At 38.0% G+C, this 13,828-nt stretch overlaps 1 protein-coding gene across 1 annotated transcript in view; it reads right to left on the bottom strand.

Moving 5' to 3' along the window:
• Nucleotides 1-3,740: 3,740 nt before the first annotated feature.
• The window catches only part of LOC126965674 (myotubularin-related protein 2), a 28,680-nt gene continuing 18,592 nt past the window's right edge, over nt 3,741-13,828 (bottom strand). Inside the window, exons 12-13 of the mRNA XM_050809390.1 lie at nt 11,547-11,700; nt 3,741-10,207 (exon numbers count right to left, since the gene is read on the bottom strand). Of these exons, the coding sequence (XP_050665347.1) occupies nt 11,554-11,700 (147 nt within the window). The 3' untranslated portion in view covers nt 3,741-10,207; nt 11,547-11,553. The remainder of the gene's footprint in view (nt 10,208-11,546; nt 11,701-13,828) is intronic.

The following is a 13,828-nucleotide window of genomic DNA, read 5'->3' as shown; positions in this document are numbered from 1 at the left end:
ATCAAATTCAACAAATACAATGATTTAAGGTTGACCTGGTACAAGTAACACCCGTTCACGAGTTGAAGCATGAACTTGAATTGTTTTGTTATTCAGTAGATTTCTCGTGACAGGTACCGTCATGCTCGCTTAAATGCCTCTGCTTGTGGCGGCGACGTGGGGCGGGTCGTTCCCTTCCCTAAAATATGGTCGAGGGAGGCGATGGCTGGTCCATGCGTCATGCTCGTGAACGGGTGCTACTCGTGGGGGCTGGATGATCTTGTTACCGGGAGGTCTGCTTGATGTTTTTTTTTATTATTATTATTTCCTTTAAAATTAAAGTTATTATATATTTTATTTTATGAAACGCTCACATAATGCCTCTATTTATTTACGGTATGTGTGGATTGATGCATCTACTATATTCAATAACTCTTGTGTTTATAAGTATTAATTTACTTTTTTTTTCTTTTCTTGACTTACTCATGAAAGCCTTTAAGTTTTTGGCATTTGAGTATTTTTGTTGCGTCACTTTGCATATATTGTAATTGAAATGATTTGTAAAACAACTAAATTGTAAATCTTGACTTAAAAGAGTGGCCATTATATTATCTTTATTATTATTAATATTAGGGTTATGCTCGGAATTACCCTGCTTGATCGAATCAGAAATGAGGACAACCAAAGTTACCGACATAAGTAGTTCAAATGATTGTGAAGCTGAAGTGGCAGTGGGCAGGGCACATAGTTCGACGGACAGATGGCCGTTGGGACAGTAAACTCCTCGAATGGCGACCACGTACCGGAAGACGCAGTGTTGGTAGGCCCCCCACAAGATGGACCGACGATCTGGTCAAGATTGTCTGAATACGTTGGATGAGGGCAGCGCAGGACCGATCGTCATGGAAATCTTTGGGGGAGGCCTTTGTCCAGCAGTGGACGTCTTCCGGCTGATGATGATGATTATCTTTATCATACAATGAAAGAGAGCGAGATAACGAGACAACAATATTCATGTTTACGAAGCTAGCTAAGTCTCGCAATACGCTGTTATCTCAACTTAATGTATAATTATGTCAAAGTTCAAATATATCTCTAAGAGAGATAAATTTATAAATTGATAGAAACATTAAATTATTATGCGTAACCAAAAATATGGAGAAGATATTTGTTACAATAAAAAAACAATGTTATTAACTTAGATTAGGGATTGGCCTCCGCTGCGCTCCAACTAGATACCGGAGGAGTTTTTTTTTTATGAAAATAAGGGACAAGACGAGCAGGACGTTCAGCTGATGGTAATTGATACGCCCTGCCCATTACAATGCAGTGCCGCTTAGGATTCTTGAAACCCCCAAAAATTCTGAGCGGCACTACAACTGCGCCTGTCACCTTGAGAAAAGATATTAAGTCTCATTTGCCCAGTAATTTCACTAGCTACGGCGCCCTTCAGACCGAAACACAGTAATGCTTACACATTACTGCTTCACGGCAGAAATAGGCGCCGTTGTGGTACCCATAATCTAGCCGGCATCCTGTGCAAAGGAGCTTCCCACTGGTGCAAAGGAGCCTCCCACTGGTTGCAAAGGAGCCTCCTGGTACTCCTGGACTGGTAAATACTACGCCCAAGTGGGCGTACTCGAGCCAGTCTCGAACAATGTGTGACGTTGACGTGTCGCATGTTCTTTTCGTTCAACTTTGTTAATAATTGAAACTAAAATGCCAGGTTGCGTAGTAAAGTTTTATGAAAATAATACTACAAGAAATAAGAGAGACACTGGGATCACATATCATCAGTAAGTATTTTGTATTTTATTCATTTCAATGTAAAATAATACAAAGAGTATGTTACAAAATTTAAAGATGCCATAGAGTGTCGAAATGCCACGCACACAAGCATCTAATAGTTGCCGTAATAAAAAATTGGCGCGCAGCGGAGACCAATCCTTAATCTAAGGTTATTAACTATAATAATATGCATTTTCAATATGTAAGTTACCCTGTCCTATACAACTACGATACACATCGTGTCAAGTTTATAATTCAAACTAAATTGAACGGCGTGGGTGTTTCGTAACAACACGCTAATCTTTTTAATTCCAATACCAGGTAAAAGAAAAAGCAAGTGCGCAAAACCATCCAAAATCAACTAACGTAAGTATTTACGCATAAGATTTTTACACGGAAAATATTTTCTTATAGAAATATACATATATGCCTATTTTTTTTATAGAAAAGGAGGATAAACGAGCGAGATGATGTTAAGTGATCACTGCCGCCCTCATTCTCTTGCAACACCAGAAGAATCACACGAGCGTTGCCGACCTTTAAGGAACGTGTACGCACATTTTTTTAAGGCACACATGTTGTATCGTCTTGGAAATACCGCACAAGAAAGTTCCTTTAAAAACCGCACGGTGGAGAAACGCCACACATCCATATTTATTGCAGAGACTTCAATAAATGAATACATTTAAGTTTAGATTAACATTACGTCATTAAGAAACAAATGTATTTGTGTCTATAGCAGAACTTCCGGTCAGAACGTCTATGATTGGTCGCTTTCTTGTTTTTATTGTATAGTCATTATATTGAAGTAATGCATTAGTATAATCAACTAATTGTTATCTAAGCTAACCGGCCTTTGTTCACTTGTAGGTCCCAAAAACAAATTTAGACTATTAGTCACAACGCATGAGCCGAACGTCTACTACTAAACAGACCAATCAGAGACGGCCTTATTAACTAACGACCAGTAAAATTATTGTCAAAGTCACGGACGAGTAAAAAAGAAGGACTCCGCGCCGTGATATATTAGCAAGTGAAGCACCGTTATGCTAGTGTGTGTGTGGTTACGGGGGATACTAGTTACAATTTTTTCTCCCTTAAATAATCATATATGGCCACAAATACTTATGTAGTATCGCTTCTACTTTTTCACGACGGCATTTTTAAAATATTTTAATGAGACGCAAACTGATCTGTCACAGACGATGACAATTCTCAAAATGGTCGCCTATCGGCCTGTAGTAGTGTAAGTGTGTGCGTGGGGCTATGTATTTACACGTTAATCGGCTTGTTTTGGTGCTACACTGTTATGTAAGGTGACATGGAGTCCTTTTTTTTTTAAAAGTCCGTGGTCTTAATATCATTTCCTTACAATATCACTACAGTCTACTCATGACATTACAATGTCACTAAAACAGGCCGTTAAATTGTAAGAAATGAAGTCGATTGACAATCTACCGTTTAATTGTAATGTCACTAGTGACATTGTTATATCACGGCTTTGACAATAGAGTTGCGACATATTCCTACAGTATTTCAAGTAAAGTAAGAAGACAGCCTTCGCATCGCGTTGTTTTTTTATTATATTTTTTTTTATTTATGAACTACCAACAGAATTACATGTGATACATTAACATTAAACAAGTCTTAGGTGCTAGGGATACACATAATTATACCTCGTACAGGTACTTTGTGGAATCTATTACCGGCTGCAGTTTTTCTGAACCGTTACGACTTAGGGACCTTCAAGAAAAGAGCATACTCCCTTAAGGCTCTTAAGGGAGTATAAGGGCCGGCAATGCGTCTCTTAACACCTGATGTTGCGGATGCCCATGGGCGGTTGCTTCACCTTTCCTCTGCCCGTGAGCTTCTTGCCCGTTTGCCAGGGGCATTATATAAAAAAAAAAGAGATGTTTATAGCATTTTAGAACTCCTTGTAAAATTGCAATCGATATTTAAATTAAACCAAACAATATCACATAATAAAGCTTTATTAATATATTACAACTTATCATATAACAGTCAATTACAAAATATTTTCCTTACTTAACAAAAACAAACTGCACTGAAAAGTGCCGTAAATTTTTTCTGTTTTTCCATTTTGTCGTCTGCTGAAGAGTTTTTGGTACATAATGTTGGACAATATTATTTAAAATATTACAAGGCAAAATAAAACAAAAAATCCAACAATGCGATGCACGCTCGCTCTTACACACAGTACTTTTTAAATCTCGTTTAAAAAAAAAACTCGTGTCATGCCATTGGTGGCTAGCCTAAGACAAACATAATAGTTATCAAATATCATTTCAAAAGGTTAGAAGTACGACAAAGAAATGCTTTCAGGTATTAAAATTGATAAAAACTGCAAACTAATTGTAGTAGAAATGACTTTATCTGTACATATAATATAATCAAACTGTACCTAACATATAAAAATAGAACTGTAGTAGCCCGGTCAATTTAGACATTCGAAGGTGCATAAAATCCCAACAAGCTGAAAATCAGAAAATTGTTCAAAACATAATTATAAATAATATTTAAAAGTTCCCCATCATTTCCGTGTATGGTTTTTTTTTGTTTTGCTGCTTTAGAGCGTCCACGCAGACGGCGTCGCAGGCAGCAGCTAGTATTAAATATATTTAATACACTCTCACACTACACAAAAATATTTTTTTTATGTTAGTTTTATAATATGTTAAATGGCATTCCATTATTTCTGTCTAACCCAGAGCATAACGTGAACATCAAGTAGGAATTCATTTAATACTAAGCCTAATCTACAAATTATTTACAGAATGTTTGTGTAAAATAAATTCGGAAAACACAAGCTGGTTATTGATAATTGACGACCCATATAGCCGAATGGTTCGTGACCCTGACTACTAAGCTAGAGGTCCCGGGTTCGAATCCCGGTAGGTGCAATCATTTATATGATGAATATGTATTTATGTATGTGTAAGTATTTATATCGTATTAAATATATCGTTGTCTTGTACCCATAGTAGAGGCTATGCCTAGTTTGGGGCAAGATAATTTGTGTAAGAGTGTGTCAATATTTTTATTATTCTCTTTATTATTGATCTCTTACAAAACTTTTTCTGTTAACAGTCTATTTTATTAAAGCTTGATGTATTATGTTATTTTGTGTAGCTTTTTAAGCATCCAACGCCACATAAATCCAAGAAGGCGATACACAGCGTGGAGCTATATAAGTTTTTAAAGGTTATTATAATTAGTTATTTATGTTGGTTGTGTAATAAGGGGTATTAAAACAGGAATGTGGGTTCATTATGAGTGTTTTAATACCTAATTATTAACAGTTGCATACAAGACTTTATCTACACCCATATGAATCCTGTATAAAAGATTCTAAAACTGTTAGCTTACTGCTAACATTAAAAAAGCCAGTACTAGTAACCATAATATCATCCCAATGAGTGTTATTATGAAAACGGATGATATAATGTTGTACTGAATTTCATTACAACACTCGTTTGTATGATGTAATGGTTATTAGGAAATTGGGTGTTTTAATGTTGGCAATAAGCTCACTGTTTTAGAATCTTTAATAGAGGATTTAAAGCATGGGTGGAGGTAAAAAAAAGTGCATATTTCTTAGGTTTATTAAATAAGGCTCAGACAAGCGACTAACAGTCACGTAAATTGGACTGATTTGTGTAATAATAGTATACTAGTTTTCTATGTGTGACCAGACACACATATGCTGAGATCTATAGAGCGTATTTAGACTTTGCTCACACTTTCCTTACGTAAAACTTAGCTAAGTGTAACCTTAACATAATCTTTGATTTCGTTTCATTTGACAGCTGAAATTATGCTCAGTTCAAGTTAAGACAGCCCAATGCAAACGTCACTCACCTAAGTTTTACGTAAGTAAAGTCTGAGTAAGCTCTATAGATCTCAGTCTAAGACCATGTTTATTTATAATTAAAAAGTATGGTGTTTTAATTAGTTCGTTTATTATTTGTTATAAGTTTTTTAATCTTTTCATAGTTGTAATTATATAAACAGGCGACTGCTTATAATAATTAAATAAATAATTCACCACAATAAATAAATTTTCCGTAATATCATTTCGGAATATCCTGTAAGTAATTTAGTAGCCGCGTGCTACCGTAGGCACTGACACCTACTTGTCCCACGCTGCACCGTAGAACTCGCAGGTGAGTAACTAAGTACCAAACGCTAAAGTAAGGGTGATTAAATTTTAGTTTTTTTTTATTTATAAATTTAAATTATTAGATTATTGTTTATGATAGCGGTCAAGTAGTTCTACCTAAGTAGTGTATAGCGCTACGCTATATGATGGACATAATAATAAATTAAATTTAATGCGCCTTATGAGAATACTTGCATTGACGTGCAGTAAACAACGAGACTCCCAATCGTCTATTAAAAGGTCGTCAAAAATATCCGAGCGGCGTTGTATATACGTATACATTATTATACAGATAACATTAAAACATTCATTAAAATTAACACCTTATTTAATGGCAGTAATCTTCAAAGTCATTGCAAGAGTTTTAGCAATTGAAGTGTAAGTATTTAGCAAAATGATTAAAAACCTCAAGTTTGTTACAGGGGCACTTACCTGAAATACGACAGTCAATCCTTTTTAAGTTTGCATATGCTGTTATATGGAATTTTCACTGAAAACTTTGTCATTGCGTGGCGTTGTATTCAAAGCGCGGTCGACACTAATAGATGCGTAGGCAGAGTATTGCTTCAGACAATATGGGAGTGTGATTGTGAGTCTAGTTGTTTATTGTACGTCAATGTTTATGAGTGATACATCCCATAGAAAAGTAAATAAAGAGGTTATAGAAATGTTATAAGTGCTAATTCGATGCGGAAGAAAAATGAAAAGCTGACATTGCCGTAAGGAGAAACAACTGACAATATCATGTTCGATCCCCGGTTCAAAATCTATGAATGCAGTTTAAATTGTTTTTTAAATTAAAATAAAGTCTTCCGTCAGTAAAATGTTATATCTACAATATTTAAGGTACTTCTCCTCCATGTGGCATAGCCGTGGGACGCCTTGCATATTATGTTGCCTATGATATTACTTAAACCAGGCCTGCCTCACTCCCCGTGTAGGTATAGAAATCGTAAGTATGTGCGGCGGCCTCTTTAGAGTAGGCCCACCAGTAGGGACTCACGAGCGACCAGTGACGCACGCGCGGGTTTTGTTGTCACCGACCTCCCCGATCCGATCGGTATTTTATTAGGCGTCTTTAAGACGCTGCAACAATCTAATATGAAGTGATAATTATTATAATGAAATTACCAATCATGATAGCTACCTATTTATTTCCTTTATACTAAGTAGACTATGTTGTGGTATTCCAACGCATACATTACTATCTTCAACTAATGTATTTTTGACAAAAAAATAATATTTATTTAAAATAAAGATTACGTTCTTATTTATATCATAGAAAAAACAGTGATTTTTATAATATGACCTCATACTAGGTAGGTACAATTTAGGTAAAGAAGTCAACCCTAATGTAGTCAGAAGAGGTAAGAATCACGCGATAGAAAGAGAGGCAACTTGTAGGTGAATAAAAATATATGTCAGTAGCGCTGTGCGATCAGAATTACACCTTATTGTATGACCGCAAGAGTCCCTATTTCTTTAATTGATTTTGCGGTATGAAACTTCAGTACTTGTACTATTATATATTCTTTACTTAAACTAATTCAGACAATTTGGTCAATAATACTAAACACACTAATGTTCTTCATAACTAAACGCTATATTTTCTATTCTAAACATTAAGAGTAAAATAACATACGATAAAATCTAAAGTTTCTACCATTATTGTAATAATTAAAATAAAATAATATAAAAGCAGTAATTTTATAAGTGAAACAAAACTTGGGCTCTAAAGTATCTCTCATACTAGAAGAATATAATATTATATTGGGAAATGCATCAAATTACTTCGGAATGTACTATGATATAATCCAATATTCGATCCATTTGAAAGATATATTTAGACCCAATGTTTTTTTCAGAATACATTATATTGAAGGTTTAAAAAAAATCATTACTTTTTCTTTTGATGTTAAAATAAACATGACATTACGAATTAATATTTATATACCAAGTTATGGGATTTACTACGTCTGACAATATATCCGCGATCAAGAAGTTTGCAACAGGGTCGATATAATAGGAATTTATTTTAAGACATAACGGTTACGTCACTAGTAATATTATTATTGTGCACCATACAACGGGCCGTGCTGTAATAGTTATTTATGCAACTGTTGTGTAATAAGGGGTATTAGGACGACACTAAATGCCAGTGACCTTTAGCGATATCAGCTCACGGCTGCCGGCCCACCATCTATGTAACAAAGCCAATATTTTCAAAATTCTTGCGTGGAAAACGTAACATTTTAACAGGTTCTAACAGTTTTTATGCTTAAAATCCTCGTTATTCATTACTAATTTGAATAAATGCACCTACACAAAAAAATACAAGCTATTAGAATAACTTTTCTGAGAGTAGTACTAAAAAATGCGTCATGCCATGTCAAAAAACTTGTTTAACTGCAAAGAAAAGTGGTAGTTCAAAACAGCTGTGGAGTATTAACTATAACCAACAGCAAGCATTAGCAACCTACAAATAAGACTTAAGGATATGTGTAACAGGATTAAGTAGTGTTTATAGCTCCAAATGCTACTTTTTCACAACAAAACTTGTCTGAAAACACCTTGTTTGCGTGTTTTCTGCTAACCCTTCGCCTTAAAACACGAATGTGGGTTTAGATATAATAGTATCACATGAGTGTTTTAATACCTAATTATCAACAGTTGCATACAAGATTTTATCTACACCCAGAATATGAATCCTCTAAAAGATTACAGTAAGCTCACTGCTAACATTAAAACAGCCAGTCCTAGTGGTAACCTAATATCATCCATTACTGATTATATACAAATAAACGAAGTATTAATGAAAGAATTATTTATTTTAGTAGTAATTTACATTGCAGCGTTTAAAATATCGATCAGCAAATCATATGCGCACGTGTAAGAAGTTTTTCTAATACATTTGCGAAAAACCAATATTCAACCCAATCACTATTACAACAGATTTTTTGCGTTACTTGTTTTAGAGGACAATGCATGACAGCGGTTTTTATGCATTCCATTCATTTAACAATTCAATTATTCATTCAATGACAATGATTTTTTAAAATTCAAAATATTTCTTTTTGTGTGATTTATTTGAATTATAGTCCAGTTATTTAAGCTTAAATTAGGTAAGAATCTCGGAATACGAGATACCCAGCTGTAAGTCTGTAAATACTTGTATATTGACACCCTTAAAGTTGTCTCAAAACCTACATATGGTAGGGTGTACGCAACTATTCAATTTCAAGGTCAAATGTCACAAAAATCGGTTTTTTGCGCTGTTTTTGTAAATATCTCAATTCCTATGGGTTTTTTGCTATTTGTATTTAATATCAATATTGTAGTGTACAAAATTCTCTACAAATTAGTTATAGGGTGAACCGTTTTCGAGATAGAGGGCGGAGAGCGCGCGGTCACAGCATCACTTCAGGTCAACGGGTGCCTCCGGTCGAAAACGCGCCATATTATAGTTGATGAACTATCAATGATTGTAAATATTTGTCGATTTTTATTAACTTAATTTAAATTAATGATTTATTCCTTCTACCTCTCAAAAAGCTTTGAAGAATTTAGGTACCTACGCTATACATGCTGCTAAAGCTCATAATTGTCAGAAACCTTTTTTAAATAAAAGGTACTTCAAGCATTTACAGGTTATATGCGGATAGGGTTACCTACCGTCCGGATTAATCTTGATCTCAACTAAAAAGTCCGGACTTTTATCGAAATTTCAGGCTTTTTGTCAGGACTTTTCGAATTACTAAATAAATGGTAACCCTATGTGCGGAATGAAAAGAAAAAGTAGGTACTTATAGTGCGGAAAAGAATAACTATCCGCACGCTGCGCATGGAAAGTCTATGTTTTGAGCAAATGTATTAAAATTATCTTTTCAACTTCCAAGTCTAAGAAGAAAAGAGCGCTCGGACGGAACGGGAGAGGTCGCGGGTTCGAGTCCCGCATCATTCATAAAATTTTGTTTTCAGTTTTATTTGTATAGTAACTATTGCATCATTTGGGGTGATACAAGTGCACCAAGCAGCATCTTTTCGTTTTGTCACGATTTCACAATATGTATTTGAATAAAGATTTACAGATATATATTATACAAAATACATAAAAATAAATAGCCCTCTGAAAATCGGCATGTTCTTTTCATTTCTCGCAACTATCCTTGTTTTACATTCATTGAGTGACTTACAAGGCTGATCATCTACTGGCAGAGGGTAGATTTTGGCGGTATTTATATTATATGCAGCTTCGCGTATCTGTAATAGAAAAATTACATATTTAATTGCATTCTGCCTAATTTTATACTTGTAACTTTATGTATTTAGTATAATACTACGATGTTATAAAAACCATCAAATATATCATCAAAAACACCGAAGTAAGATACAAGATTTGCTTTACCCGTGTCGTGTCTAGAAACACCTTTGTAATATTTTTTATATATTCACCATAAGGTCCAAATAGCATTTCTTTTAGAAATATTACAGTTAAGTGGCATGAATTGGATAATGGTAATCTACCTAACCTTATAGAAAAAAAACACAAGGTGGTATTGTTTGCGGATGACACTTCACTTATATTCAAAGTGAAACGAAGCCAAGTTTTATATTGACGAAGTAAACAATGCTCTATCTGACATCGTGTACTGGTTTAGCGCCAATAACTTATTGTTAAATAGTCATAAAACAGGCTCAGGCTCCTTAATTATAAATGTTTATTGTACGATATTACATTGTAATCCATATTTTATATTAAAAAAAAAGCCCGCTGAGTTTCTTGCGCCCATTCTTCTCAGGTCTGAGGCAGTCACTTTTGAATGGGTGTTAGTTTTTGACGTTCAATAAGTGATATTTAATCCTATCTTGAATAAAAATATTTGAATTTAATATTGTAGCAAAGAGGTCCAAATAATTTATTATAACCTCTTTGCTGCGTTGGTAGCCAAAAGCTAAAAAGGCTATTATTAAACAATTCTTACAGCCGAATTTCACCACTGGACATCAAGATGCGACATTCCTCCCACATCACGTTTATGTTTGGAATTCTACAACCGGACTTGAAAATAAATTATTTCCTCACACAGTCACTCCGGGTAATTATCTGCCGGCTGCAGTCTTCCCACGCCGACACAACTTAGGGACCTTCAACCATAGAGCATTCTCCCATTTCTAAGGCATCTCTCGACTTTTTTAATGGCCTCAGATATATATTAAAGTATTTATTAAACTAAATACTCTAGTTAGGATTTCATCCCCCCCATCTGGATGTGTGGCGGTCCTCCACAGTGCGGTTTTCAAGGAGCTTTCTCCCTCGTACTACAAAGCTATGGAATGAGCTTCCTTGTGCGGTGTTTCCGGGACAATACGACATGGGTAACTTCAAGCGTGTACACCTTCCTTAAAGGCCGGCAACGCTCTTGTGATTCCTCTGGTGTTGCAAGAGAATGTGGGCGGCGGTGATCACTTAACACCAGGTGACCCGTACGCTCGTTTGTCCTCCTATTCCATAAAAAAAAAACTCTATCTCCCCCCAACCCGCCTACCAGGCGTGGCGATAATGCCTATCCCCCAGTGCCAACCCTGACCATGTCCCTACCGTATGTTCAGCCGTGGTGCGGGCTGGCTACTCGTGGCGGAGTGAGCGCCAGACGCTGTGTCCGCGCCGCGTGGTCTCCCGCCGCGGCCGCCGCCGCCGCCTCCAACTGTGCTCGGAGCGCGACCAGCTCTCTAGTACGTTGGTATATCGGATCCTGGCGAAATTATTCAATAAAATTGACGCTCCTTCATACAAATTATTTGGCCTATAGTTGCCTCGATATATTTGAAAACAAAATGAATAATCGCAATATATATACAAGCAACCATGGCTTGAAAACATCCATTAATTTTTTTTTTTTATTGGAATAGGAGGACAAACGAGCGTACGGGTCACCTGGTGTTAAGTGATCACCGCCGCCCACACTCTCCTGCAACACCAGAGGAGTCACAAGAGTGTTGCCGGCCTTTAAGGAAGGTGTACGCGCTTTTCTTGAAGGTACCCATGTCGTATCGTCCCGGAAACACCGCATAAGGAAGCTCATTCCACAGCTTCGTGGTACGAGGAAGAAAGCTCCTAGAAAACCGCACTGTGGAGGACCGCCACACATCCAGATGGTGGGGATGATATCGTAACTTGTGGCGTGTCGTGCGAAGGTGAAATTCGGCGGCAGGAATCAGGTTGAACAGCTCTTCGGAACACTCCCCGTGATAAATGCGGTAGAAGACACACAATGAAGCGACGTCTCTAGGCAACGCCAAGTGATCCAGCCGTTCACAGAGTACTGGGTCCCCGACAATACGAGCTGCTCTGCGTTGCACGCGGTCAAATGGATCGAGCTGAGCTACTGGGGTGCGCCAGACCAGAGATGACAGCAATACTCCATGTGAGGCCGGACCTGCGCTTTGTAGAGCGCTAGAATGTGGGCCGGCTTGAAGTATTGCCGTGCTCTATTTATGACGCCCAGTTTCTTTGAAGCCAGTTTGGCTTTGCCCTCCAGATGGCCACGGAATTAGCAATTGCTCGAGATTTCGAGACCCAGTATTCCGATACTAGGCGAGGCTTTAATGGAAGTGTTCTCGAAGAGCGGTGATACGGCAAATGGGGTTTTTTTAGTGGTAAACGCGCAAACTTGAGTCTTCTGGGGGTTAAATTGGACAAGGTTCAACTTACCCCATTCCGCGACCTTCTCGAGAGAGGACTCGATAGAAGACACAAGTTTCTCCCGGCACTGGTCGACGTTTTCCCGAGAGAGACCTGCATGGCCCGTGTATACGGCATCACCAGTGCTGTCGTCTGCATAGCAATGCATGTTGGCGGTGTCCAACATATCATTGATATGCAGAAGAAACAGCGTGGGAGATAGCACACAGCCTTGGGCCACTCCAGCGTTCACGGGCTTGGGATTCGAGCAATAACCGTCGATAACGACCTGTATGCTGCGCCCAGTGAGGAAGCTGGAGGTCCACTTGCATAAGCTCTCGGGAAGCCCAAATGATGGAAGTTTTGCGATGAGCGCCTTGTGCCATACACGATCAAAGGCCTTCGCTATATCCAGACCAACTGCCAGGCCTTCCCCCTTGCTTTCAATAGCCGCCGCCCATCTATGTGTTAGGTATACCAGAAGATCGCCAGTCGACCGACCATGGCGAAAGCCGTACTGCCGGTCGTTGATCAACTGGTGACCCTCAAGGTATACCAAGAGCTGGCGGTTAATTATGCTCTCCGTGATTTTGGAGAGTAGGGAGGTAATAGCAATAGGCCTGTAGTTCGCAGGATCCGAACTGTCTCCTTTTTTTGGGATCGGATGGACAAGGGCTGACTTCCATGAATCAGGGACTACGCCTTTTGAATAAGAGTGCCGGAATAAACGCGTTAGCACCGGCGTCAACTCAGGGGCACACATTCTAAGCACGATTGGAGAAATGCCATCCGGCCCGCTCGACTTCCTGACGTCCAACGAAAACAGAGCTCGCCTAACAGTTTTCTGTCGGAACTGTACTTCAGGCATGGAGCTCTGACACCGCGGGATGGTCGGCGATGTTTTTCCATTGTCGTCAAGAGTCGAGTTGGAGGCAAAAAGAGTGCACAGGAGATCGGCTTTCTCTTGTGCCGTATGGACCAGGGTGTCATTCCTCATGTGCAACGGCGGCATGGACGGCTGGTTGAAGTTACCAAGAGCAGCTTTCGACAACGACCAGAACTTGCGTGTTCCGGTCGGGTAACTGGAAAGCTGCTCGCCAATTTTGATGACGTGCTTCGATTTCGCACGGGCGATTTGCCGCTTAAAAAATCTGGAGGCACGGTTATATTTCCTCTTCAGAACTTTGCAGTTCGGATCC

The sequence above is a fragment of the Leptidea sinapis genome, chromosome 8, assembly GCF_905404315.1.
Source record: "Leptidea sinapis chromosome 8, ilLepSina1.1, whole genome shotgun sequence".
Lineage (NCBI taxonomy): Eukaryota > Metazoa > Arthropoda > Insecta > Lepidoptera > Pieridae > Leptidea > Leptidea sinapis.
The sequence above is the reverse complement of the archived record's forward strand: the minus strand, read 5'-3'. Positions and strand labels throughout refer to the sequence as shown.